The sequence below is a fragment of the Schistocerca serialis genome, chromosome 7 (assembly GCF_023864345.2).
Source record: "Schistocerca serialis cubense isolate TAMUIC-IGC-003099 chromosome 7, iqSchSeri2.2, whole genome shotgun sequence".
In the NCBI taxonomy this organism is placed as follows: domain Eukaryota; kingdom Metazoa; phylum Arthropoda; class Insecta; order Orthoptera; family Acrididae; genus Schistocerca; species Schistocerca serialis.
The window spans coordinates 181,506,719-181,534,295 of NC_064644.1; the positions used below are offsets into that span (position 1 = coordinate 181,506,719).

A 27,577-nucleotide genomic window follows, 5' to 3' on the forward strand; every position below is an offset into this window, starting at 1 on the left:
ACATGTTTATTTCGCAACACAGACACGCTAGCTGACCGCTGTGGCCGAGTGGTCCTAGGCGTTTCAGTCCGGAACCGCGCTGCTGCTATGGCCGCAGGTTCGAATTCTGCCTCGCACATGGATGTGTGTGATGTCCTTAGGTTAGTTAGGTTTAAGTAGTTCTAAGTCTAGGGGACTGATGACATTAAATGTTAAAGCCCATAGTGCTTAGAGCCATTTGAACCATTTTTGAAGCAAATGTGTTACGTTCGCAACTTCCGGTCCGGGCAGTACAGAAAATGATGATAGGCACAAAGCCTCTCCATACACCCCGCTCTGGAAGTCCTGATGTCTGGTTTTCACACAGTTTGGAGGCCAAACAAAACCAGTGGCAGCATGAAGGTCCAAATGTTTTCATGGCACATGAATGCGGCCTTTAATGTTCTGTGCCATCGCTCCACCATCCTGTTACTCGATGTATGGTATGGTACAATGGCGCCAAAACCCAGACAGTTTGGACATCTCTAGGAACAGAACTGAGTCAAACTACCGTCCTTGGCCCATGTTGGTCTACGATGGGCAGCCGAACCGTACTATCCATGTTAACAAAAAGGTTCTTGCTGCCGTTTCTGCTGATATGCGTGTGATGGTGCTGTCTTGGCCGGTTGAGTACTCCTGTCATTGGCAGTCAGTAAGTAGCGAAAACCATTAGAGGGAGGCAGTGGTACCACAATATTTAAATGAACATGTGAGAATCGGTCTGCCAGCTTTGGAAACTCCCCGACCTGCTTATGCAGACATCTGTCCACCTTGCATTGGCAGCATGCTACTCACTCTCTCACCCCCCTAGACCAATCCTTCTTAATGTTGGGCCATATGAATCTGTCATAGGTTTTACGCTTGAGTTCACGCCAGGATGAGTCAAGTTATCAAACCGTCTTGCACAGTCCTTCGGGTATGAAAGGCGGCGCTCGGTCTGCAATCACTGATAGTGGCGACACGCGGGTCCGACGTATACTACCGGACCGCGGCCGATTTAATGGCTACCACCTAGCAAGTGTGGTGTCTGGCGGTGACACCACACAGTCATCATCATGTGCTGTCAGCCGGTGAAGCCGGGTGTCACAGCTTGTGGGACGTAATCGAGAAGTCAGTTCATGCACAAAATCCTGCATCGGCAACACATTCTCAGTTATGGGCGGCGGTAGAGGCAGCATGGCTCAATATTTCTGCTGGGGAGCTCCAACGATTTATCGATTTGTTGAGTCCATGCCACGTTGAGTTGCTGCACTACGCCGGGCAAAAGGAGATCCGACACGACGTTAGGCGGTGGCTCATGACTTTTGTCATATATGATGTGCGCCTTGTATCGAAGTGTTCCGTGTTTCGGTAACTCGCTGCTCACTGACTGACAGGTTGGCAGTGAAGCCCAGGTGGGTGCCGTGGCACACTGCTGTGCCAGCAAATCGTATTACGGCAAGTGGCTTCCTCAAGGGAACGAGCCCTCTTGCCTTAGTCTGGCGCTGTTACAGCCTGACTAACTCTCTCTTCAAGTGATTGGTGATTCAGGCCGCTATTGCCGGCAAAAACTAAGTAATCAGAATTATTTTTCACAGGACGTACCAGTATTTGCGGAAATTGGTCCACAGTGTTGTCAACTGACTTGCCACCTTCCCATCGTTGGAGTTAGGGTCCGTGTCTGGTCCCAGTATGCCTTTCGGAAACAGATACGAGGTTTCCCCGGCATGCATCATACCTGCAAAATATTTTTACATCAGCTGTATTTGAGAATGTTTCACACTATCAAGCCCTAACTATATTTTTCGTGAAAAGTGCTACACAGGTGCATATGCATTTTCAATACTTCTACTAAAAATCGTGGTAGAACGTGCAACAGTTTCTCTAGCTGACGCTAACTGTTCAACAGCTTAGTTCAGTCTGCCAATAAAAATGTGTTAAGTATGCAAATGGTAGTCGTTGGAGCCACGACGTCGTTGTTTCTTATTACCAGAGAAGTACTAAATAGAATGATTCCAAAAACTAGTGGTTTTTCAAGGAAGAGAAAACCAAAGATTGTGAATTTTATGCTAGGAAAACTACTTCGTTACGTTTATAAAGACAGACATGACCTACAGTGGAAATAGCGACCGGTACACTGGTAAGGACAAGGAAGACTACGTCAGGTTGCAACCTGAGATTTTCAGCTACTTTAGGCTAAGCGTGTAGTCAGTAGTGAGTCCGTTTAACTGTTACAGAAGCGTGCCGGAAAAGATTACAGAACTGTCGTCACTTGTGAGTAGTACTAAAGCGGCAATTTATACTCGCTACAGAAATCTGACTATGACTAGAAATAAACAGCAGCGAAATCTTAAATATCGAATGCAATACACTTTGGTAAGGCGGGGAAGGTTGGGTTGGGTTGTTTGGGGGAAGAGACCAAACAGCAAGGTCATCGGTCTCATCGTATTAGGGAACGACAGGGAAAGAAGTCGGCCTTTCCCCTTCACAGGAACCATCCCTGCATGTGCCTAGAGTGCTTTAGGGAAATCACGGAAAACCTAAATCAGGATGGCCGGACGCGGGATTGAACCGTCGTCCTCCGAAATGCGAGTCCAGTATGTTAACCACTGCGCCAGCTGGCTCGGTAGGCGGGGAGGACACCAATAGTTATAGACTGTCACTTGTCGTGAAAAACTCAACAATGTTTCATGTGATAAATATGGAGTCAAACTATGAAATAACGAAGAATGATATGCTTCAAATTAGAAACACAAAATAATAATTGGTTTGTTCTGTCGTCACCTAGTTAACAAAACAATATGTGAACGCTTTGAAGAGAGCGTCATAATTATAATGTATAATGTCTTCGATCATGCGGAAGTGGTTACGAGAATATTTCAGTCTGTCAACGACGCGTTGTTAAATGCATGATTTTAGAATGGATGACAGGGACAAACAGTCTCGAGATGGTGTTCTAAAATTGCCTCGGACACTGTGTTAGCTACTTATCCGTGAGCTAACAAACTAAATACATTGCTGACAAACAGGGTCGAACTTTTGTATTCACTGGAGGTCACGACAAAACTATTGCAATATCGTTGATGAATAGTAATGAACCAGAACTTGCAAAAGGAGGAAGGTATTTCTCCTTAACACGGATTACAATTAGAGACCACAGTATATACGTTTGTGCCGTGGAAGACTGTGCTGAATTATATTAGCGAATTACCGCGAATTCAGGAAATGCGGCGTAGCAGATTGAAAGAGGCCGAATCCTTGGTGACAGACAAATGGTCGGCAAAGTCAATAGCGTGATACGGACTGTTATGCGAGAAACGATTAACACTTTGTGATAAAGAGCCATCCTATGCTCTTTCGTTCCGATGTCATAATAATTAATGACCATATAGATAGCGGATTTTGCTCCACTCTTCGTGGAGCATAATTGCTGGCTAGATGCTCGCTCACTACAATGACATTGAAACAACATTACACCAATACTGAAAAGTTAAATGCAGTCTTCAGAAACAGTTTTTTCCAGAGACAGGTAGACAGTTGCTACTTTCGACTGCTATATGGCTGGGCAACTGACAAGTAAAAAGTTAAGTCGTATGGCATGATTGGCTGGGACAACATGATGGGCTGATCCAGCAGCCTAATTGGAGAGGTTTTACGTGCAATTTTCTTCCGTCAGTGCATACACTGCCTCACAGACTAGTGAAGCATCCTGAAAACGTGGTCGCATGTTTATGTTACCTCGTACACGTACACAATATAGCCTGGTATGTAAATGATTAGACATGTAAATAAGCAGAATGATCACTAGAGTGCATTAGTGCTGTTGCTGTTCGTTCAAAAAATGGTTCAAATGGTTCTAAGCACAGAGGTCATCAGTCCTCTAGAACTTAGAACTACTTAAACCTAACTAACCTAAGGACATCACACACATCCATGTCCGAGGCAGGATTCGAACTTGCGACCGTAGCGGTCAAGCGGTTCCAGACTGAAGCACCTAGAACGCCTCGGCCGCAGTGGCCGGCTGCTGTTCGTCTTAAGTATTGTTACTAGACATGGCATAGTATACAAGGGGCATGAATAGCGTGAAGGACAGGGAGATGTTACGTACTAGAGTGAGGCAGCGTTATCAACACCCAAGAGAGTGTGAAAGGGGCCTCATTGTGGGGCTCCTTCGGCCCGTCTGGTCCAGTCGTGCAGTATCCAGATTTGTGGGACATTCGGATGTTGGACTGCATGGGAACGTCAGAGCAGGTTGACGTGTCGTCAAGACGCCGCTCCAACAAGTCTGGCCATCACAGGGGAGGATCACCGTTATTGTGAACCAATCACATCGTAACCTCTCCACATCTGTGACCGCCATTCGAGAAGAAGCAATGAACCCCCTACAACATTCTTGGCTATCACGAACAGCTAGTTGGAGTATAGAGAACCCGGACTACGAAGAGATTGTCCCATGGGTAGACTGCCGTTAACGACACAAAACACACGGCTACGTTTGGAGAGCTGCCATGACTGGGAAGCCTGGAATGTGGGCCCATGGGGAACACGGTGTTCGGAGATAAACAGTAGGTGAGCAAAACCTAGAATAACCATCTTTGAGAGTACAGTGGCGACCTGGGGAAAGGTCCCAGTTTTCCAACGGTTTAGAGACCCTCTGCAGGGTCACTTCTGCCATCTTGCTTTGGGAAGCCGTTGGGTATGACTTTATGACACGGCAGGTAGTGGTTGAGGTAGCTCTGATGGCGCAGTGGTACGTCACAGACATCCTGCGTTCTCAAGCCTCATGCGACAATATTGTGGTGCGATTTTTCAACAGGGCAATGCTCGTTCATACATGGCACGTGTCTCTATCGAATGACACGGTAATGTTGAGTACTCTCGTGACCAGAAAGATTCTCAGATGTATCCTCGATAGAACATGTGTTGGACCAGCTCCGGTATCAGCTCTGTCGCGATACAAAAATCCAGGATATCGAGGAACAGTTACAACGTTTGTGACACAGCTTGCTTTACGAGAGGATTCATCAGCTTTATGAGATCCATCGCAGCCAGGCCAGAGGGGGTGCAACGTCTTACCGGTAAGTAGGTTCATATTACCTAGATGGCTCAAATCTGACTCGATTAGTGAACAATAAAATAACATCACATACTCTTTTCTTCCGCGAAGTTTCATTTAACTTCCTCCTACCCTTCTGAGCGTTTCACTTTTTTTCTCAAAATGTATATGTAATATCGGAAGCTGCATGAATATGTTGGCAGATTATGTGGTTGTCTGTAACAAGGTAGCAACGTCAGTAGCCTGTATCAAAAGACAGGTGGATCCGAGGACTGAGAGTTGAGCCTGAACGTAAAGAAATGTGACATAATGATCGTACGTAGGAGAAGAAATTCACTATGGTACCGTCGCAGTATTGATGACAAACTGCTAGCAACAGTAACTATAGTAAAATATCTAGGAGTGACCATCTGGAACGACCTACCGTAGAAAGACCACATAAAACAAACAGTTGGATAAGGAGATGTCAGGCTGAGATTCACAGGAATTGATTCACGAAACAAGAGGCTAACAAAACACTTGTTAGATGGATACTTGAGTGTTAGTTATGAGTCTGACACACTTACCGAGTTGGATTAATAGAAGTGAAAGAGAAGATCCAAGGAAGAGCGACGCGTTTCGTCTTGGGGTCGGTTAGTCAGCGCGCGAGCATTGTGGAGATGTTCAACAAACCCCAATTGCAGACGATGCAAGAGAGGCACAGTGCTTTATGGAGAGATTTGGTATTGAAATTCTGTGAGAATTCGGTCTGACACAAAGCATATTACTTCCTCCAACATAAGTCTCGCGAAATTATTACAACGTAAAAATTCGAAAAATTTGAGCTAATAATACGGGGATTTATCGACAGTCACGCGCCATTCACGAATGGAACAGACAAGGGGGGGGGGGGCGGGGGATGGATCAAATAGAGGTACCAGAAGTACTTTCCGCCACCCACTATTAGCTGACTTGTAGACGCAGATGCAGATGAAAAGCAGTGCGTCGTAGGGAAGACTTACCGTATTCTATATAGCCGGTTCCGTTGTAGCTGAAGTAATAGAAGTAAACAGGTATGTTGCTGAAGTTCGCCACGGCCCTAGCGAAGGAGTCCGCTGGTTGTATGAAGTACACGTCGGAAAGCAGCTGCAAATAAAAAGTTACTTTGTAGAAATATCTGGAGACACTATTCAAGCGCATCAACACATACAGAGTAGTTCTTCAGAGGGCTGATTATTTCCCCCTGTAAGCAAATACAATGTTTGACATTTGAACCGTCGTACAACAAAACTATTGGAAAAACACAATTTAGACGCAGTGCTTAAGCGACCGGATTTCCATTCGGGAGGCGAAGGGGTTCAAATCTCAATCCTATCTTCCATATTTAGATTTTCTGTCGTTTGCCAAAATGGTTCAAGATAATGCCGGCACGGTTAATCTGAAAAGGACACGACCGATTTATTTTCCGATCTTTGGGGAATTCTTGATTATTTTCGCCTTTAACGACACTATTGTCGACGGATTGTATCTTCGTACCATCCAAGGAAGAGGTTACGGCGGTGGCAGATGGATACTCTGCTGACCTCCCAGAATCACACTCACTGGAAAAGAGATGCACAACTTACATTTACCAAAACGTGAGCTAAGTAAAAGAAATAAGAGTATTTTCCACCTATGAAACACAGCGTAACTCTAGTAGAACTAGAAATTTGCTTCTAGTCTTTGTACTGTGTTCGCCTTCCCTACCATAGTTCTCACAGTTTTGCAACTTAACGCCCATATATTTAAATGATTTGACTGTGTCAAGCAGGACACTATTAACACTGTATCCAATCATTAAGGGTTGTTTTTCCTACTCAGCCACAATAACTTAATTTTTCTATATTTAGAGCTAGCTGCCATTCATATCAATAACTAAAAATTTTGTCTAAGTCATCTTGTACCCTCCTATAGTCACTCAATTTCAACACCTTACCGGACACAACAGCATCATCAGCAAACAACCGCAGATTGCTGCCCATCCTGTCCACCAAATCATTTATGTATACAGAGAACAACATCGGTCCTATCACACTTCCCTGGGAACTCCAGACGGTACCCTTGTCTCTGATGAGCACTCGCCGTCAAGGACGACATACTGGGTTCTATTAGTTAAGAAGTTTCCGAGCCACTCGTATGTCTGTGAACTTCCATATACTTCGTTAACAGCCTGCAAAGGGTCACCGTATAAAATTATTTCCGGAAATCTCGAAGTATGGAATCCGCCTGTTGCCCTTCATCCGCAGTTTGCAGTGTATAATGTGAGAAAAGGGCAAGCTGAATTTCGCTTGAGCGATACTTTCTAAAACCATGCTGATTGCTGGACATAAGCTTCTTAGTCTCAAGAAAGTTTATTATATTCGAACTGAGTATATGTTCAATGATTCCGCAGCAAACTGCAGTTAGGGATATTGGCCTGTAATTTTGCAGGTCCGTTCTTTTGCCCTTCTTACATAGTTACTGGAGTTACCTGCGCTTTTTTCGAGTCCCTAGGGACTTTGTGCCCGGTGAGAGTCTCACGATAAATGCAAGCTAGGCAAGCGGCCAATGCCGTAGAGAATTCTTTTTAAAATCGAATTGGGATTCCAACCGGAGCTGATGATTTATTTTCTTCAAATCTTTCAATTGTTTCTCTACGCCAGCGATGCTTACTACAACGTCACTCATACGGCAGTCTATCCGATGGTCAAATGACGGTATGTTTGTACGATTCTCCTGTGTGAACGACTTATTGAACGTTTAATTTAAAACTACATTGCTCTCCTCAACTCGCACGCCAGGCATATCAACAACAGCTTGCATATCCTCTGTAGAGAAGCCCTCGTCCCCAAAATACAACTGCTCCAGCTGTTCCGCCGCACGGGTCCGCTGCTCCTCCGTGGGCAGCGGCAGCTGGGAGCCGATCAGGGCCGTGAAGTTCTCCTTCATGTCGGCGACACCCTCTTCTGTTAGCATACCGGAGACTGGAATATACAAGCAACTCTCCAGCATAAGCCAGCTTTTGCTTTAATTATGGCATTACAAGTTAGCGAAAAGGTATGTTTACTAGCTTGTACTGTGGTCTGTGGTGGACAGATTCTAGCCCCTGAGAGTGATTGCTACTACACAGGTTTACGTTACAAACCTATCAATGTTAGATTAACACATAAGCCTGGTGGTTCTTAGCGAAGCATTTGAAGATCATATACCTATTGGCATCTGATTTCTTTTAGTTTACCTTTTTTCTTCCCTTGTTTAATCTTAGAACGTTACACAAAGATTCACTCACGTTCAGAAAAAACAGAACACCTTGAACGACCATAAACATGACGCTCATATTCACAGGACGTGTACATTAGCATGTTTTGCAGAAATTCAGTCATCGACGCTTATAAGGCGCGAATGGCGTCCTGTGGTATAGCTATGCATGCTGCATTCAACTGGTTTCAAAATTCATCTGTGGAGGTTGGCACTGGGTCACAGCGTTGCGCCCGTCGTTTCACAGTAGTCTGCACATCTTCTATTGGCGGACATGGGCAACATTCTGACACCCTGTGACACCAAGAAGGCACGTTTTCGTGCAGCAACATATGGTTGTGCATTGTCGTACTGAAAAATGGTGTCTGGAGTGTTGTACAGAAAGGTGGCGGTCAGGAGTCTGAGGATGTCATTCACATTGGTCATTCTGGTGCCAGTGCACTGGGCACACACCAACTGTGGTCTGTGATCGTACCCAATAGCACCCCATACCATAAGGCCTCGAGTTGGCGCTGTATGTCTTGTGCTAATGCAGTCACACTGACGCCGCTGCCCCTGTCTGCGGCGAACCAATATGCAGCCATCATTTTCAAACAAAGGGTGCCTGGACTCGTCCGAAAACACTGTCTGTTGCCATTCCTGTCCCCAGTGAGGTCGTTCTGTACACCATTGCCGTCTAGCATGTCTCTGCACGTTTATCAAAGGTAGGCGGAGAAGTGGACGACGTACACGTAACCCATGCCGTAATAAACGATGGCGGACTGTCACCTGTGATAGTCTACGATGTGTTACACAGTTCCACTCTTGCGCCAGATCCGAGGAGGACGTAGGTCTGCCCAGCAATGCCATTCGAATTAGGTGTCGATCTTCTCGGGGCTGGTCTGGGTGTTGCGCTTGAACCATCTCGTCGTGTTATACGACATTCCGTGAATCATTCTGCATACAGCTGTTGCACTGCCGAAACTCTTCGTCCCACACAAGCAGCAATTTCTCGGATGGATGCGTCGCATTCTCTCATGCCAATAATGCGCCGTCTTTCAAACTCAGTGATTTAACAGTGCGGTTCGCACATACGTCTGTGAGCCGTGGTGCACTTCTGCTCAAGACTCACTGATCCATTTTACAGGCTGGTGGTGTTGCGCCGTGTTGTCGATGTTGACCTCGAAGCCGCGGGCCGACATGGTTGAGATGCTTATCATTTCTGCAGAACATACTAATGTACACTTGACAGCAAAAAAAGTGGGGTCACTGCCGAATGCAACCGACATTACGTAGCTGTGTTGCAGGTCCTCTAAACACCAAAACCCCGTGGGGTACAGTCGTTTGACTACACACAATGGATACCACAAGAGGCTACTAAGAGACCAAAGGTCTTTATGGCAGTCAGTCTAAGCGTCAACTAATATTGTCATACAAAACATATTAGAAAACACTTTCTTAGCGATGAGAAACCCCATAACACTAATAAACTAACTTTAATTACAACAAGTGACATTCCAAAAGTTCCTTAGTCAAAATTAAATACTTGAGACAATATATGGAGTTACAAAGCTGTACGGCAATTGGAAAAAAGTTTTTCGCTCTCTAAAAGTTTTCCATCCACGTGCTGAAGGTCGCTCAACGGCGAGTGGCTCTGGAAACCGGATATTGGACGAACCAGTAGAAAAACGCGATTAACGGCAACAAGCACTCTAAGGAAATCTCAACGTTAACAGTTAATCACCAGTAATTTCTCGTAACACATTAACAGATACGTGTACACAAATTTGAACTTTAAATGACATGACCACCGTCGTCGTTATGGACCTGGATTCAAACCCAGTACCTATAGCCATTGCCACCTAAGCTAAGCTTTGTGCCTTATTGAGACCGGATAACTGGGCACAAAGAGACGTGAAGTATAGACGTTTGCACCAGTATTAGTTATCAATTCAGATCCTGAAAATAAATGACGAATATCTTTGTACTGAACTGGAAATCCTGTCATAACAGTTACTGTCCTGAGAACTACCCCCAACGACGTTTAATATGGTGTCATTGACAAGGAACAAGGTATGCTCATGTTTAAAATTGAAATGCCACCATATAAAGCTTGTGACAGGGATGCGAACCCAGCACCTAATCGGATTGTTAACGAAGTACACTCATGCTCAAAAGTATCCGAACGACCTGGATTGCATTTCACCTGATTCCCATGCAACCCACATAACGCAGCTGTCTAGCAGGTCCTCTAATCGCTCCCTGATACAGTCGTTTAACTATTGAAAATGGTTCCAAGAAGTCACCACTAGAAAACACTGCTCTGTATCGCAATAACTCAGGATGTCAAGTAATACCACGATACTAAAAATATCAGGGAACACCTCATCGCGGATAAGACTGTCCTTAGGGCTTGTAAGCTCGCATTTATTGGAATAACTGACATACCTGAAATGTTATCACTCTCATTATTACGTCAGATAGGTAATGCACGTAGTAAGTTCGTCGTATTCATGATTTCCTCTTCAAAGTAACATACCATACTTGTTATTTAACACAAAATGTCATTAAAATTTTACGTTATTCACGAGCAGCTAGTTGAGAATATGTATGAACTTCAAATGACACGACGAACCGACTCGTTCTGCATATGGATTCAAACCCAGGTCATGGAAACTAAGATTTCGTGACTGACGGAAATTAACAGTCATTCCTGACTAGGCATACAGAGAGTGATATACCTCATTTTTGGACAGTATCAGTTAGCAAATATCAACTACATACAATTACATAGTGTAACATTTTTAACGGACGCGAATTCCTATCCAGCATCTTTTGTCCCTGTTAACGAACTACGAGAGATGTTAAATATTGCTACTTCACAAGTAACTTACTTGAAATGCAGTGAGATAAAGCTTTGTGTTGGACAGGGATTCGAACCCAGAATCTAATCGGATTGTTATCGAAGCACAATCAACTTTGACATATCGGATTTTCTCAGCAGTAGCTAGATGTATTAAATGAAATGACGAGACGAAACATTAATTTTTCCTTTCCAGGACTCCAACCCGGCACATATCGCTGTTATATTCTAGAGAAAAGGAACGTTAAATATGGGTTTGTTACACCAGCAGCGACATGTGAGCATGTTTGAAATAGAAATAATATGATGAAATGTTCAGTGCTGACTGAGAATCGAACCCGTAAAATATCATTGTTGACTACACACAAAGCGGCGACACTTACCGAATTTTTCTCCACCAGCAGCTCGGAATAACATCCCTGAACTTACAGTGATCTCGCAAATAGTTCTGTCTCACTGGGAGTCAAAAACGTCAGATATCGTTAGTGTTGACAACGAATGAAAATGCATTAAAAATAAAAATTATTATCCACCAGCAGATAGGTGTTCTCATGCTAGAGCTTGAGAATACATAGTGAAAAGTTTAGTGCTGGGCCAGGATTCCAACCCATTCATGCGCAATATGTGGAGATGTTAAGGAATCTGCAGTTTTGAACAAACAACAAGTTGTAGTCGAGCTGTATTGTCACGAAGGGATCAAATTCCGCGTTAAGGGCGGTCTGAGTAGCATTCCCAGTTCAGAACCAATTATATCGACTTACAGAAGCTCAAATAAGAGACGGAATAAATGTCCTGTGACCATACACAGGGTTTGCTTCGTCACTAGAAATAAATAACTAGTTTCAGAAAAGTTACTGGTGATAGAGTTTATACATGTCGCCACTCCTTACTTTATTGTGGTTCCACCTAAAGTCTATTTGGTAGAGAAGGAATATCATGTTTAATGTGATTTTCAGACCACAATGTCATTATACCTTCTTCACTTGGCGTAGCCAGAAGTGAATAGAATCTATCTCTCCTTATCAAATAATATCGGCAGAAGTTGGAATCGAACCGAGACCATCTACATCTACATCCATACTCCGCAAGCCACATTACGGTGTGTGGCGGAGGGTACCCTGAGTACCTCTATCGGTTCTCCCTTCTATTCCAGTCTCGTATCGTTCGTGGAAAGAAGGATTGTCGGTATGCTTCTGTGTAGGCTCTAATCTCTCTGATTTTATCCTCATGGTGTCTTCGCGAGATATACGTAGGAGGGAGCAATATACTGCTTGACTCATCGGTGAAGGTATGTTCTCGAAACTTTAACAAAAGCCCGTGCCGAGCTACTGAGCGTCTCTCCCGCAGAGTCTTCCACTGGAGTTTATCTATCATCTCCGTAACGCTTTCGCGATTACTAAATGATCCTGTAACGAAGCGCGCTGCTCTCCGTTGGATCTTCTCTATCTCTTCTACCAACCCTATCTGGTACGGATCCCACACTGCTGAGCAGTATTCAAGCAGTGAGCGAACAAGCGTACTATAACCTACTTCCTTTGTTTTCGGATTGCATTTCCTTAGGATTCTTCCTATGAATCTCAGTCTGGCATCTGCTTTACCGACGATCAACTTTATATGATCATTCCATTTTAAATCACTCCTAATGCGTACTCCCAGATAATTTATGGAATTAACTGCTTCCAGTTGCTGACCTGCTATTTTGTAGCTAAATGATAAGGGATCTATCTTTCTATGTATTCGCAGCACCAACAGCATATGAAACTATCATCAGTCCAACAGACCACCACAGCCACTTCTCTACGGCTCCTTTCTCTATCATAACACCGTTGCGGGACACAAGATGAGAATTCCGACACACAGGCTCCCTGTAGTGGTTTGCAGGATGTTCAGTACATTCATTTACTTGGTTGACCGAATCGCCGTGAACTAGCTGCCTTGGCTACCCAGTGCATACATTCGACTCTATTTTGTAATCACCGAAATAAAATAACGTAACTGCCACCTACACAGAACTGCCAACTGTGTAGGATGCAGAAATTTAGACAGGAAGTATTCCTTTCGAATTGAGCTACTCTATTGCGCTATCTGTTTGTTGAAACCATCGTGCAATGCAAAATAAATGCTGTAACTGTCTGTCTCTCAGAAGTCTATATCCGGCCATATGCATTATCTCACGGCACTACGGAATGCCAAAGTTCTGGAGGAACTGTTGTTCACTTCCAGAGGTGGTGTACCTATGTCACAGCTAGTAGCGTAACGGTAAGCGTCGTGCACTGATGACAAGACGTCGCGTGTTATATTACATTCGCTACTACATTTTTTTAAAACGCAATTCTGCTGTCTGCTAAAGTATTCAATTTAATGGAACTTTGAACATAATTCTCTTCACTTCTCAACCCAAAATAGTCGCATGTGGAAAAAAGACTAACTTCTGCGTCATTTTGTTCTTTTCAGGTTTAATAGACGGCCAGCCAGCAGATGCACTCGAAGCTTTTGTATTATGTATGGGGAGAGCGCATCGTGCCAAAATAGTCAGAAAAGTATTTTCTGCATTAGCTGTTGTCTGGTAGCGGCATTTTATTCTTCTTCAAACCTTGCTTGACAGCTTTAACTCAGAACAAGTTTTGTACATGCATGTAATCAATAAACTGCATGTGCATCGTCAGACTGTTATAGATAACATCAGAGAATTCGCATATATCGTTGATGATTAATTTCTCTCTCATGTTTAGCATTGTTTTAACAACACTAAAAGAAACCTTACGAAAACTGTGCACTGTATTGTAAGAAAGGAAATAAAATTACCCACGATAACCTTACGACAAAAGTCTGTTTTAACAAAACTGAGTATCTGTACAAAAGCGTGCCTCTATCTGCACGAATTAGTAAAACACTATTCACTTACCTTTCGATTGGGTCTGTGTTTAAACGGTATGCTGTGTCATACTCAACAGGTATGCAAACGTGATATTTCATAAATAAAGTTACGTATTCCTAGAAACCCTTAAATTTAGTTGTCAGCAGCGGAAAGAGGCGTTACCTGTTGTGCAGCATTGTAAGTTTTTCACCATTGCACAATGAGCTGAAAGTATTTTCTTACGATTTGCTAATCAATTTATTTCCTTCATACGTATCACCCTGGCATGGGAGTCTTAAGTGAAGAACATCATTGCATTTCGTATCGTTGACGTTCGTTTCTAATTTCTTCAGAGACGCTTGTATTGTATAGCAGCTTGGCAGTCAGAAAGCCGAGATCTACGACCATTAACACAAGTTACTGAGTCGAGCTGCCAAGAGGATTTGATGTGTAAAGGTTTCCTTCTGATTTTGTTACAGAATTTTTTCTGGGAATTCGCAGCTCCATGAAATAATACACAAAAAAAAGCTCGCACGTTCTGCCCCTACCACAGTTAGAACTGACGATTTTCTTAACCGGCGGAACACGAGACGGGGCTACGGATACGCTGCTGCCAGCACGCCACTCTCGTCATCGTATTGGTCACTCAGCCTCATAACGCATCGTGAAAGATGTTTAAAGTTGTCACTTATGTGAAGAATAGCATTTCTTAAGCCAAAAATTGAAATTTCTGTCTCAGTGTCTTAGTTTACGTGAGGATTATATACCACGAGTCATTCAAATGGAAAGGGAATATCAAGTGAATTTAGCGAGTCAGTTCAGTACCATACGCGGAAGTAATTACACTCTCACAGTGTTGCCAAATGTTTGTGACGATGTTGCCAATTCTCATAAATGGTTCAAATGGCTCTGAGCACTATGGGACTTAACTTCCAAAGTCATCAGTCACCTAGAACTTAGAACTACTTAAACGTAACTCACCTAAGGACATCACACACATCCATGCCCGAAGCAGGATTCGAACCTGCGACCGTAGCGGTCACGCGGTTCTAGACTGTAGCGCCTAGAACCGCTCGGCCACCCTGGCCGGCGCCAATTCTCAGCTGTGCTAGGAACAGCTCTGTAGCGTTATAGGAGGAAAATCCTGTGCTCGTGTCATAGGAGGATACGGAGAGGAGGCGCGGGGTTTGGTTAGATTAGATTAGATTAGATTTACTTTCATTCCAATTGATCCGTAGTGAGGAGGTCCTCCAGGATGTGGAACATGTCAGAAAAACAACAATACATGACAAATATTTAAACTAAAACAAATAAGCTAATGTACCATTCCACAGGTCCCAAGTGGAATGATCGTCATTTTTTAATGAACACTAAGAGTCATTTTACAAATACTATTGCACTGAATTTAAAATAAAAAAGTTTTTTATTTATTTATAAGGTAAGAAACATGTAATACAACTACTGTAATACTTATTTACAATGAACACATTACTGCACTGAAATGGTGCAGAAGTTAGATTATACTTACACACACACACACACACACACACACACACACACACACACACTCAAATTTTCAGTGAACACATTACTGCACTGAAATTGTGCAGAAGATATGTTGTACTTATATACAAATCAGTTGGTTTTCCTCAGAAATTCATCAATGGAGTAGAAGGAGTTGGCCACCAATAAATCCTTTAGGCTTCTCTTAAACTGAATTTTATTGGTTGTTAAGCTTTTTATGGCTGCTGGCAAGTTATTGAAAATGTGTGTTCCTGAATAATGCACACCTTTTTGTACAAGACTAAGTGACTTTAAATCCTTGTGAAGATTATTCTTATTTCTAGTATTGATTCCATGAATTGAGCTATTGGTTTGAAAAAGTGATATATTTTTAATGACAAATTTCATTAAGGAATAAATATATTGGGAAGCTGTAGTTAGTATCCCTAGTTCCCTAAACAGGCTTCTGCAGGATGTTCTTGAGTTCACACCACATATAATTCTTACTGCACGTTTTTGTGCCCGGAAAACTTTAGCTTGGCTTGATGAATTACCCCAGAAAATAATCCCATATGACATTATGGAATGAAAGTAAGCATAGTATGCCAGCTTTTTCATTTTTATATCCCCTATGTCTGACAAAATTCGCATTGCAAACAGAGATTTGTTAAGACGCTTCAGCAGTTCTGTGGTGTGCTCCTCCCAGTTGAATTTATTATCAAGCTGTAATCCCAAGAATTTAACACCGTCCACTTCTTCTATCTTCTTGTCATCATATGTTAGACATATACTCTTGGGACACCCCTTACAAGTTCTGAACTGCATGTAGTGTGTTTTTTCAAAGTTTAGTGACAAAGAATTGGCTAGGAACCAGTGATTAATGTCTACAAATATTTTATTGGCTGATCTTTCTAAGACTACACTTGATTTGCTATTTATTGCAATGTTTGTATCATCAGCAAACAAAACAAACTTGGCATCTGGTAATGTTACTGATGAAAGGTCATTGATATACACAAGAAAAAGTAAGGGCCCCAAAATGGAACCTTGTGGGACCCCACATGTAATTAGTTCCCAGTTGGATGATGCCTGATAGCTTGATACATGTCTCTTTCCTAATAACACCCTTTGTTTCCTGCCAGAGATATAAGATTTGAACCATTTTGCAGCATTTCCTGTTACACTATAATATTCTAGTTTACTTAAAAGGATATTGTGATTTACACAGTCAAATGCCTTTGACAGATCACAAAATATACCAGTTGCCTGCAATTTTTTGTCTAATGAATTAAGTACATTTTCACTGTAAGTGTAGATAGCCTTCTCAATATCAGAACCTTTTAGAAATCCAAACTGTGACTTTGACAGTATGTTATTTGAGATAAGATGGTTATAAACACGACTGTACATTACTTTTTCGAAAATTTTTGAGAATGCTGGCAACAGTGAAATTGGACGGAAATTTGATGCTATTTCTTTATCTCCCTTCTTAAACAGTGGCTTAACTTCAGCATATTTCAGCCATTCGGGAAATATTCCACTGATAAACGACTGGTTACACAGATAGCTTAATATGTTACTTAGCTCAGAATCACATTCTTTAATTAACTTTGTTGATATTTCATCATACCCACTAGATGTTTTTGATTTTAAAGATTTTATGATGGACATTATTTCTGTTGGGGTAGTGAGGGTCAAATTCATATTATGGAAGTTACTTGAAATGTCTGGTCTAAGGTAATCCATAGCAGCATCTACCGAACCTGACAACCCCATCTTTTCAGTAACAGTTATAAAATGTTTGTTAAAAAGTTCTGCAACACTATACACATCTGTCACCAATGCATCATTTACTCTTAATGCTATTTGTTCCTCTTCATGTCTGGTTCTACCGGTCTCCTCCTTCACTATATCCCATATTGTCTTTATTTTGTTATCTGATATGACTATCTTTTCCTTGTAATATATTTGCTTTGACATCCGTATTACAGTCTTTAATATTTTGCAGTATTTCTTATAATGTGCTATAGCATCAACATTGGAAATGTTTCGGATTGACAGATACAGTTTTCTTTTTGTTTTACAAGATACCCCTATTCCTCGAGTAATCCATGGCTTCTTTGTAGACTTTGCTCTAACCTTGGTAAGTTTTGGGGGAAAGCAGTGTTCAAATAAGGTAAGCACTTTATTAGCAAAAATGTTATATTTTTCATTCATGCCATGAGCACTGTAAACATCAGTCCAGTGAATGTCTCTGAGGAGTGTCCTAAAATAATCAATTTTTGGCTTACTGATTACCCTCTTTAGCTCAGATTTAACAGATTTTATATCTTGTTCAGTATTAACATTTAACAGAAGGAACTGCATGTCATGGTCTGAGAGGCCATTGACTATTGGTTTTGTAATATAATTTTGTTCATTTGACTTTTCTATAAAGATATTATCAATGGCTGTTTGTGAGCAAGTGGTTATCCTAGTGGGGAACTTTACTGTGGGAATTAAGTTGAATGATAGTGTTACTAACTCAAATAGGTTCTTATTGGGAGAGTCTTTAAGGAAATCTACATTGAAATCACCAGCAACCACTATTTCTTTGTTTTTGGTTGTTAAATGGGCCAGTACAGCTTCAAGGTGGTTTACAAACAGATTAAAGTTACCTGCAGGTGCTCGATATACACTTAATATTATGAAAGATTTTTTGTGAAATTCTAATTCTGTTGCACATGCTTCCATATGCTGTTCTAGGCAAAATTTATGAATGTCTATGTTCTTAAATTTATGACAGTTCCTGATGAATGTGGCAACTCCTCCTTTCTCCATTTCTGATCTACAATAGTGAGATGCTAACCTAAACCCTGTAACACTTAAAAGTTCTATACCAGTGGTCACATGATGTTCAGAGAGGCAGATTATGTCAGCTGGGTTTGAAGACTCTAATTCATCTATGCAGATAGTTAATTCATTAATTTTATTTCTCAGTCCTCGAATATTTTGATGCAATAAAGATAGCTGACATTTCACATTGACTGACTTAAAATTGGATGGAGTTAAAATATCTGCTGACAGTTGAAAATTCTTAACCAATGGCTGTTTATGTTGATGTAATAAGCTGGAATTATGTTTTTTGATTTCTTTCTCAAACTGAAGGTTTGTCTCAGTTCTAACCTCTCTTAAAATTTGTTTTCTTTCTGTCCTCCCTACCCTAAAAAAGGGTCTTTTCTGAATCCTATAACCACTGGTATTTTACCACTCATGACAGTGCCTCCCCCCTTTAACTTTCCTGCTATTTCCCCAGCCAATTTACCCTTCCCCTTCCTGTTGAGGTGAAGGCCATGCCTAGTATAATCCCACCTACTGACAGAATCAACATGAACCACACCAATGTGTGACCCCGCACCCGACATGAGCAGCCGTTCCAGCTCCAAATTAACTCTCTTGACAGAAGAGTTCAAATGAGGTCGGTCATGGCGCCCAAGAACAGATACAAACTCAACACTGGTATGCCTCGATGCTGATGCAATCTTCGCCAGGTCACACTCTATGCTGTACCCAGGATCTCTGTCAATACTGTTACCTGCCCCACCCACTATAACCACGGTGTCTTCCTTAGTGAAATCTTTGCAAAGTGATCCTAAATCCTCTGTCACCTGCTCCAGACCAGCACTAGGTTTAAAAAAATTGGTGACCTTATGCAGCGTTTTCTCCTACCAGCTGTGTCAAACATTTAGGTGTGTAATCTTCCATCACGATTACAGTTTCCCACAAAATATATACGAATAAAACACTTACCTTGTTAAAGATAACTTTCCTCGTTTTTATGACAGTATTTGACGACGGCAGTCTGCCTGACTTGTTATAACAGCTGATGTGGAAAAATTAAATGTGCTGTAGATCTATCATTATATAAGTTCTACCATGATTCACCTTTTCATACGATTACAAGTAAATGACATACTAATTAATTCACACACACACACAAATGGGCGTTTCTATTGTAATGCACTTACCTGTAGAAATAAAAAGATAGTGTCTATATAGATGGGAAAAGGCAGCTGTCAATGTTTTAAGTTATCTTCAGATGTAAATTTCAAAGAACGAAAATTTTTTAATTAGAGTTAAACGTCATCATCCCCTCCGTTTGCTGAAAATCGATGGTATGCGTAGGCTCCTCTGCTGACAGCCAACTTGTGTGTGCTCTGGGATGCCCTGAACTTCGGCCCCAGTTGCCCGCGGTCTGATGACGTCTCTGGGGATAACCCCCACATCAACGTGTACGAGTCAGTCCGAGACAACGGCAGCTTCCCATTACCTGTAATGTTCAACACCTACGGCGGTGGCGTCAGTGATAGCACCGGGACCATCAAGGCGGCAGTCTACTTCGTGGAAAAGGCTGTGCTCCTAATTACTTCCAACTACTGCATCGGTGCCGGCCGGAGTGGCCGAGCGGTTCTAGGCGCTTCAGTCTGGAACCGCGCGACCGCTACGGTCGCAGGTTCGAATCCTGCCTCGGGCATGGATGTGTGTGATGTCCTTAGGTTAGTTAGGTTTAAGTAGTTCTAAGTTCTAGGGGACTGATGACCTCAGCTGTTAAGTCCCATAGTGCTCAGAGCCATTTGATCATTTTTTTACTGCATCGGTATTTTCAATAAGTACAATAACTATGGCATCACTATCATTCTCATTACCATTCCTAGTCCAAACCCACCAGATGGAAAAAGGGTGGAGACCTCCATCATTGACATTACTCTGATATCGTGTAATATTGCCTCCAGTTCTAATAATGCATCGATTTGGCGATGCGAAAGTCCACACACTGCTTCAGGTTTGCCATGTCCAGCTCGAGTCACTCGCTGATGAGCAGATCTCGTTGAGCTACCATATTATTTGGGATGTGAACTGCTAAGTTTCATTCGATGTGCCAAACAGCCTCAGACGTTATCTATTGGATTACTATCGTGAGATTCCCCAGGGACATCATGGTGCATTAGGGTGCCCGAGTATTTGTCAAACCATAAACGTATGTGAACTGTTGGATGAATATGACTCTTGCCACCTAGGATGATGCGAGAGACTGTATTCTCATAAAGACGTAGAAGAAAAGAGGTCATCGACAGTCCTGAAATAAACGTATTGGTTTTTGTCTGTACTGTCCTCGAATGACCAACCAGATACAATGGTTTACAAAATATGGTATTTCGACAGCGTACTAGCGTGCTATTATGAAAAGACGGCTGTCGTCGCTTTGGAGTGCTCTCTGTCACCAGTTATGGCAAACTTGTTCGTGGAGTAATCCGAACGGAAACTTCTGAAGAAAGCTTCACTGGAGCTCACATGCTTCTTTTTAGATATGTTGATGACCATTCCCGTTGTAGCCACACCGGACTGACAAACTTCAGGAGTTTCTCCAACAATTGAAATCTTTCCGTCGCAGCATCAAATTAAACATAGTTCTGTGGAGTATGCGGACTCCCATATTTGAACGTCCTAGTCAAGCCAAAATTGAACAGAACTATGGGGTACAGTATGTGCAGGTAAACCGTTCTCTGTGATTTATATCTCCACGCCTCCAGTTGTCGTCATTCTTCACTGTGATCGGGTGTGCTACTTACACTGGTGCACGGGACTCGTGCGACAGCAGAGGAAAAAAGCAAATAAGTGGAGCTCAACCACCTTAAGGACATATTCGAGAAGAACGAATATGGCGGGAGACATATCCGAAGTGCTTTCAGGCAGAATCATCAGGCTCAGCAAATAGAACACGACGAGGAGTATAATACAATGGTGTATCTTCCTTGTGCCGACAAAGTCGGCAGAATCTTGGCTCGACGTAATATGAAATGTTTTCTGTTCGCCTCCGGAAGCGCGAGCAAGGTGTATAATGACTTGCGGTTCCATAAACCGTGTATCTACTGTATTCCACGCAAAGGTGTAACCTCCCCACAAAAATTTTACAAGACAATATTATATAGAAATGGAGCCAAGAAGCAATATTGTCCCCACAGAAATATTTAAATAAAAAATATAGTAATAAATGGGAGCCAAGTGTAACCTCCCGCAATGAAATCTACTGACAATGACAATTAAACAAAAATTAGCAGTCTGACCCAAGTATAAGTTCCTCACAAAAAAATGAAAGTCGATTCAGTGATAAGAAAATCTCAGTGATAATGAAAATTCAATTAAACCGAAATATCGGTCTTTGGCCCTGTGCAAAAAAATTAGAATTAAATTCTTACCTCAGTATAACTGCATGTCAAATTTCTGCTCTTATTGTTGCCCACGGCTTGGAGGAACTGCATTGCAAATAATATTTTTTTTTTTTTTGAAATTTAACTGAAACTTTTCTTTAAGGGAAATGGAAGGAAATCGTTGGTTCAATTAAATGATTTTTTGTTAAAAATTGCTTTGAAATCAAAATTATTATTGGGGCACTTGTTCAAAATTAATTACAATAAATAAACTTTACGTTATCTGATGGTTACCTACATTAACAATATACCTCATTCAGCATCTTGACCAGAATGCCATGTCGACGCTCGCCGACTGCGTCCCGCTCGCGACCGTGACAGGACTAGACCACTACTGCCGACAGACTACATCACACAGCTGCACTGGGCTGCTACTACTGACCGACTGCTCTGCATGACGACTACTAGCGTACTGCTCGCAACACTCGCGCGGTCAAGCGCAGACTAACTACGATAAATGGCTCTCTGGTCAGAGACTCTGCAATGCCTCGCCATCGCCGCCACACAACATACGTGTTTCAAAGGTGAAAGGGCATTAATCAGGCACACTGTACGGACAGACAAAGAACGGTGCTAGGACCACAGGAGACACAGCGAACTCAAACAATGAACAAAATCTGTGCTTGCGGAACACCGCATGGCGATAGGGAATTCAGCGGAATATGAAAATACTGAAGTGCTAAGACAGACCTCTTCGTTCTGAGACTGTGTGCTATGGGAGACTATTGCAACACCGAGGGCCGACAGGCTGATCAGTAGAGGCAGTGGCTTCATTGCTCTCAGTAAAGCGTGGAATCCAGCGCTCAGCCAGCTGGTGACCCATCAGACGAGAGCGAGTTCCACGCCCGACTTGGGCGTCAGAAGCATCGAGCGAACGGAATTTCCGTCCAGCGGTCGGCGGTAACGTCTACCAACCACTCTGCCCAACGCGGCATGCTACCAAATTGTGAAGTTAGGGGTGGGAAGCGATAAAATCTACATCTACATCTACATGATTACTCTGCAATTCACACTTAAGTGCCTGGCAGAGGGTTCATCGAACCATTTTCATACTACTGCGCTACCATTCCACTCTCGAATGGCGCGTGGGAAAAAGGAACACTTAAATTTTCCGTTCGAGTTGTGATTTCTCTTATTTTATAATGATGATCATTTCTCCCTACGTAGATGAGCGTCGACAAAAATTTTAGCATTCAGAAGAGAAAGTTGGTGATTGAAATTTGGTAAATAGATCTCGTCGCAAAGAAAACCGCCTTTGTTTCAGTGACTGCCACCCCAACTCGCATATCATATCAGTGACACTCTCACCCCTATTGCGCGATAACACGAAACGGGCTGCCCTTCTTTGCAAAAAAAAAAAAATAGTTCAAATGGCTCTGAGCACTATGGGACTCAACTGCTGTGGTTATCAGTCCCCTTGAACTTAGAACTACTTAAACCTAACTAACCTAAGGACATCACACACATCCATGCCTGAGGCAGGATTCGAACCTGCGACCGTAGCAGTCGCACGGTTCCGAACTGCGCGCCTAGAACCGCGAGACCACCGCGGCCGGCCCTTCTTTGCACTTTTTCGATGTCCTCCGTCAGACCTACCTGATAAGGATCCCACACCGCGCAGCAATATTCCAGCAGAGGACGGACAAGTGCAATGTAGGCTGTCTCTTTAGTGGGTTTATCGCATCTTATAAGTGTTCTGCCAACAAAGCGCAGTCTATATTTCGCCTTCCCCATAATATTATCTATGTGGTCTTTCCAATTTAAGTTGCTCGTAATTGTAATTCCTTGGAATTTAGTCGAAATGACAGCCCTTAGATTTGTGCGATTTATCGTATACCCAAAATTTATCGAATTTCTTTTAGTACCCATGTGGATGGCCTCGCACTTTTCTTTGTTTAGTGCCAATTGCCACTTTTCGCACCATAGAGAAATTCTCTCTAGATATTTTGTAATTGGAATTTATCGTCTGATGATGTTACTAGACAGTAAATTACACCATCATCTGCAAACAATCTAAGGGGGCTGCTCAGATTATCACTTAGATAATTTATGTAAATCATGAACAACAGAGGGCCTATGACTCTACCTTGCGGAACGCCAGATATCACGTCTGTTCTACTAGATGATCTTCACTCAGTCACTACGAACTGTGACTTCTCTGAGAGGAAATCACGAATCCAGTCAAACAACTGAGACGATACTCCATACGCACGCAATTTGATTATAATAGTCGCTTGTGAGGAACGGTATCAATAGCCTTCTGGAAATCTAGGAATATGGAATCGATCTGAGATCCCTTGTCGACAGCACTCATTGCGTCAGGGAATAAAGAGCTAGCTGTGCTGCACAAGTAAGTCATTTTCTTCAAGGTGATGCATAATGTTTGAGTACAGTATATGCTCCCAAATCCTACTGCAAATTGAAGTTAGTGATACGGGTCTGTAACTCAATGGGTTGCTCCTATTTCCTTTCTTGAATATTGGTGAGAACTGTGCTTCTTTCAAGTCTTTAGGAACAGACCTTTCGTCAAGTGAGCGGTTGTATATGATCGCTAAGAAACGCGCCATTGTGTCTGCATACTCTGAAAGGAACCTGAGTGGTATACCATCTGGACCGGAAGACTTGCCTTTCTTAAGTGATTTGAGTTGCTTCACAACACCTAAGGTATCTACTTTTAAGTCACTCATGCTAATAGATGTTCTGGTTTCTAATTCTGAAATATTTATTCATCTTCTTTCGTGAAGGAATTACGGAAAACTGTATTTACTAACTCCGCTTTGGTGGCACCATCATCGGTAACATTTCCGTCGCTATCGCGCAGTGACGGTATTGACTGTTTTTTTCCCACTGGTGTACTTTACATACGATCAGAATCTCTTTGGGTTTGCTACCATATTTTGAGACAATGTATATAAATCGGGTGCGACGTAACGCATTCTTCATGTATCACCCGAAGATTGCGCCAAGTTGTCGAAATATGTTCATTGTAATGACCGACCTTAAGGCATGGCAACAAACACGAGAACGTCACAGAACCACATTTGGACGGAACTTAAGTCCTTCGATTTGTGCCATAGTGGAAGCGGTGCAGCAATTGAAAAGAGGAAAATCTGCGACTGGGTGGATTATTTTCCACGCTCTAGTCATCTGTATTCCAATTATTAATCGACCACCAAACACCCAATTTTCTAAAGAATGTAACTCCCATGTACTCGCATGAAACAGATTCAAACGTCTGACTGCAATTTTGTTAATGTGCTACATGTTTCCTTTTAAGCATATATTCGCCGGCCGAGGTGGCCGAGCGGTTCTAGGCGCTACAGTCGCAGGTTCTAATCCTGCCTCAGGTATGGATGTGTGTGATGTCCTTAGGTTAGTTAGGTTTAAGTAGTTCTACGTTCTAGGGGACTGATGACCTCAGAAGTTAAGTCCCGTAGTGCACAGAGCCATTTGAACCATTTTTTAAGCATATAATCAAGAAATGTGTGTTAGAAGTCGCTAAGTGCTCTCTTTATGAAGCCCTTAATGAATACAAACTGGATAATTAGCGGTTAATTTGAAGCAAAGTTAGTTTTTCACGTATCTCAGTGTTTATGACGTCATATCCCCTAACTACAACGATGTACAACGATGTAATTTTGCAGGTGCGTTACGTAACATATGTAGACACTGTACATAAAGTGCGTTGCGAAAGAGTTAGTAGTAAAGAAGTAATAATTTAAAACACATGCTTGCCGTTGATGTTTTACTGAGCTGCATTTTAAGCAAAAGTTAGTTTTTCACGCAACTAAACGTTTATAATCTCCTGAACTATGTTTCCTGAAGTGATATATCTACATCTACATCTTCATAGCTAATCCGCAAGCCAGCGAACGGCGCGTGGCGGAGGTACCCTGTACCACTAACTGTCATTTCCTTTCCTGTCCTACTCGCAAATAGAACGAGGGAAAAACTACTGTATGTATGCCTCCGTATGAACCCTAATTTCTCATATCTCATCTTCGTGGTCCTTAAGCTCAATGTATGCTGGCGGCAGTAGAATCGTTCGAGGGTCAGCTTCAAATGCCGATTCTCTAAACTTTCTCAATAGCGTTTCTTGAAAAGAATGTCGCTTTCCCTCCAGGTATTCCCATTTCAGTTCGCAAAGCATCTCCGTAGCACTTGCGTGTTGTTCGAACCCACCGGTAGCAAATCTAGCAGCCAGCTTCTGAATTGCTCCGATGTCTTCCTTCAATGTAACCTCGTACCGATCCCAAATACTCGAGCAGTACTCAAGAATAGATGGTACTAGCCTCCTATATTCGCTCTCCTTTACAGCTAAACCACTCTTTCCTAAAATTCTCCCAATAAACCAAACTCGGCCATTCGCCTCCTTTTCAACAGGTCTCACATGATCGTTCCACCTCATATCGCTTTGCAACGTTACGCCCAGATATTTAAACAACTTGACTGTGTCAAGCAAGACACTAGTAATGCTGTATCCGAACATTACACGTTTGATCTTCCGACTCATCCGCATTAACTTACATGTCTGCACATTCAGGGCTAGCTGCCAGTCATCACACCAACCAGAAATTTTGTCTAAGTCGTCTTGTGTTTCCCTACCGCGACTCAACTTCGACACCTTACCGTACACCACTGCATCATCAGCAAACAATAGCAGATTGCTGTCTATCCTGTCCGCCAAATCATTTATGTGTATAGAGAACCACAGCAGTCCTATCACACTTCCCTGGGGCACTCATGACGATATCCATGTCTCTGATGAACATTCGCCGTCGACGACAAAATGCTTTAAGCAGTCTTCGAGCCACTCGCATATCCGTGAACTTAATTCAGCAATACCATTTGCTAATTGCGTCTGAATACCCGTTAGTGTAATGGAGTAATAAGCTAAAACATCACGCCTAATACTGAAATTTGACTGCACGAACAGAGTCCCGATGTCGGCGAGAAAAACTTCCTTAGCGTTTTAAAGTTGTGTGTAAGCTTTGCTGAAAGTCGTTAAGTGCTCTCATTCTCAAATACTGGTCGAATGAAGTATGTGAAATTGCTCGCCGTCAGAAATGCTGTTTCAAGACAAACACACGGTTTGCAATTTAATATTTGTCTTATTGTGTTAAACTTGAGCGTAGCTCTTAGTCAGTAGATTATGACACCATATTGATTTTATAAATTCGGTCAGTAATTACGCGAAATATTGAAAATCGAAATTTCGATGCCCCTTTCCGGTTTCCAGAATAGCATTTCAGTAGTACATGTGATCCATAAAGAATGAACAGATTTCAACTGTTGATTTCGGTTGTCAATTTCAAACTATGAAAGATACATACACATTGTCCATGCCACTGGATAGAGGAAAGTCCAATGTTTTGTGGTAGGACAGACACTGTACAATACACTCGACGTGAGCACTATGAGTTGTTCGAGAAGCATCGAAGCGATAGTCCATTCGATTTCAGACACGAATCGATAGATCCTTGTTTACTGAATCGACAGGTTCAATTCGATATCTCAGCAAACTGTGCAAATCGATTTATTCTTTTTCTGTTCCTGAAGTACTGTGGTTTAAATTTGAGCATAGGGTAATACGTAAAATTCGTTCTTAAGTGAACTGAATGCGTTGAAACGTTTTAAAGTGAAGCAAATAAATAAAAAATGCATTCTTACGATAAAATTGAAAACTCTCTTTCATTCGGTTTGTACGTGCAAAAAGCGTTTTCTGTGAGGTTTTTCAAGAGCGCTATATTTTATGTGCAAAGAAATACATTTCTGGAAGGTTTTTTAAGCGAGTCTTTTGTACTTTAAACTTGCACGAA

General features: G+C 42.3%; 1 protein-coding gene across 1 annotated transcript; it reads right to left on the minus strand.

Annotated features, from left to right (window-relative positions):
- Window positions 1-1,589: 1,589 nt before the first annotated feature.
- Window positions 1,590-8,026, minus strand: LOC126412956 (uncharacterized). The gene is made up of 3 exons (XM_050082848.1): window positions 7,847-8,026; window positions 6,055-6,178; window positions 1,590-1,735 (listed from the first exon to the last, which is right to left on the minus strand). Exons 1-3 carry the CDS (start codon window positions 8,024-8,026, stop codon window positions 1,590-1,592), a joined length of 450 nt encoding a protein of 149 aa, XP_049938805.1.
- Window positions 8,027-27,577: the final 19,551 nt, after the last annotated feature.

Bases quoted from the DNA above. Each gene is read 5' to 3' on its own strand.
- LOC126412956 (XM_050082848.1), bottom strand. From the start codon at position 8,026: ATGCTAACAGAAGAGGGTGTCGCCGACATGAAGGAGAACTTCACGGCC. The intron at 6,179-7,846 runs GTGCGAGTTGAG...TTTTATTTGCAG, and splicing joins CTGTTGTTGATATGCCTGGC to CTGCTTTCCGACGTGTACTT. The intron at 1,736-6,054 runs GTAAGTCTTCCC...AATATTTTGCAG, and splicing joins AACCGGCTATATAGAATACG to GTATGATGCATGCCGGGGAA.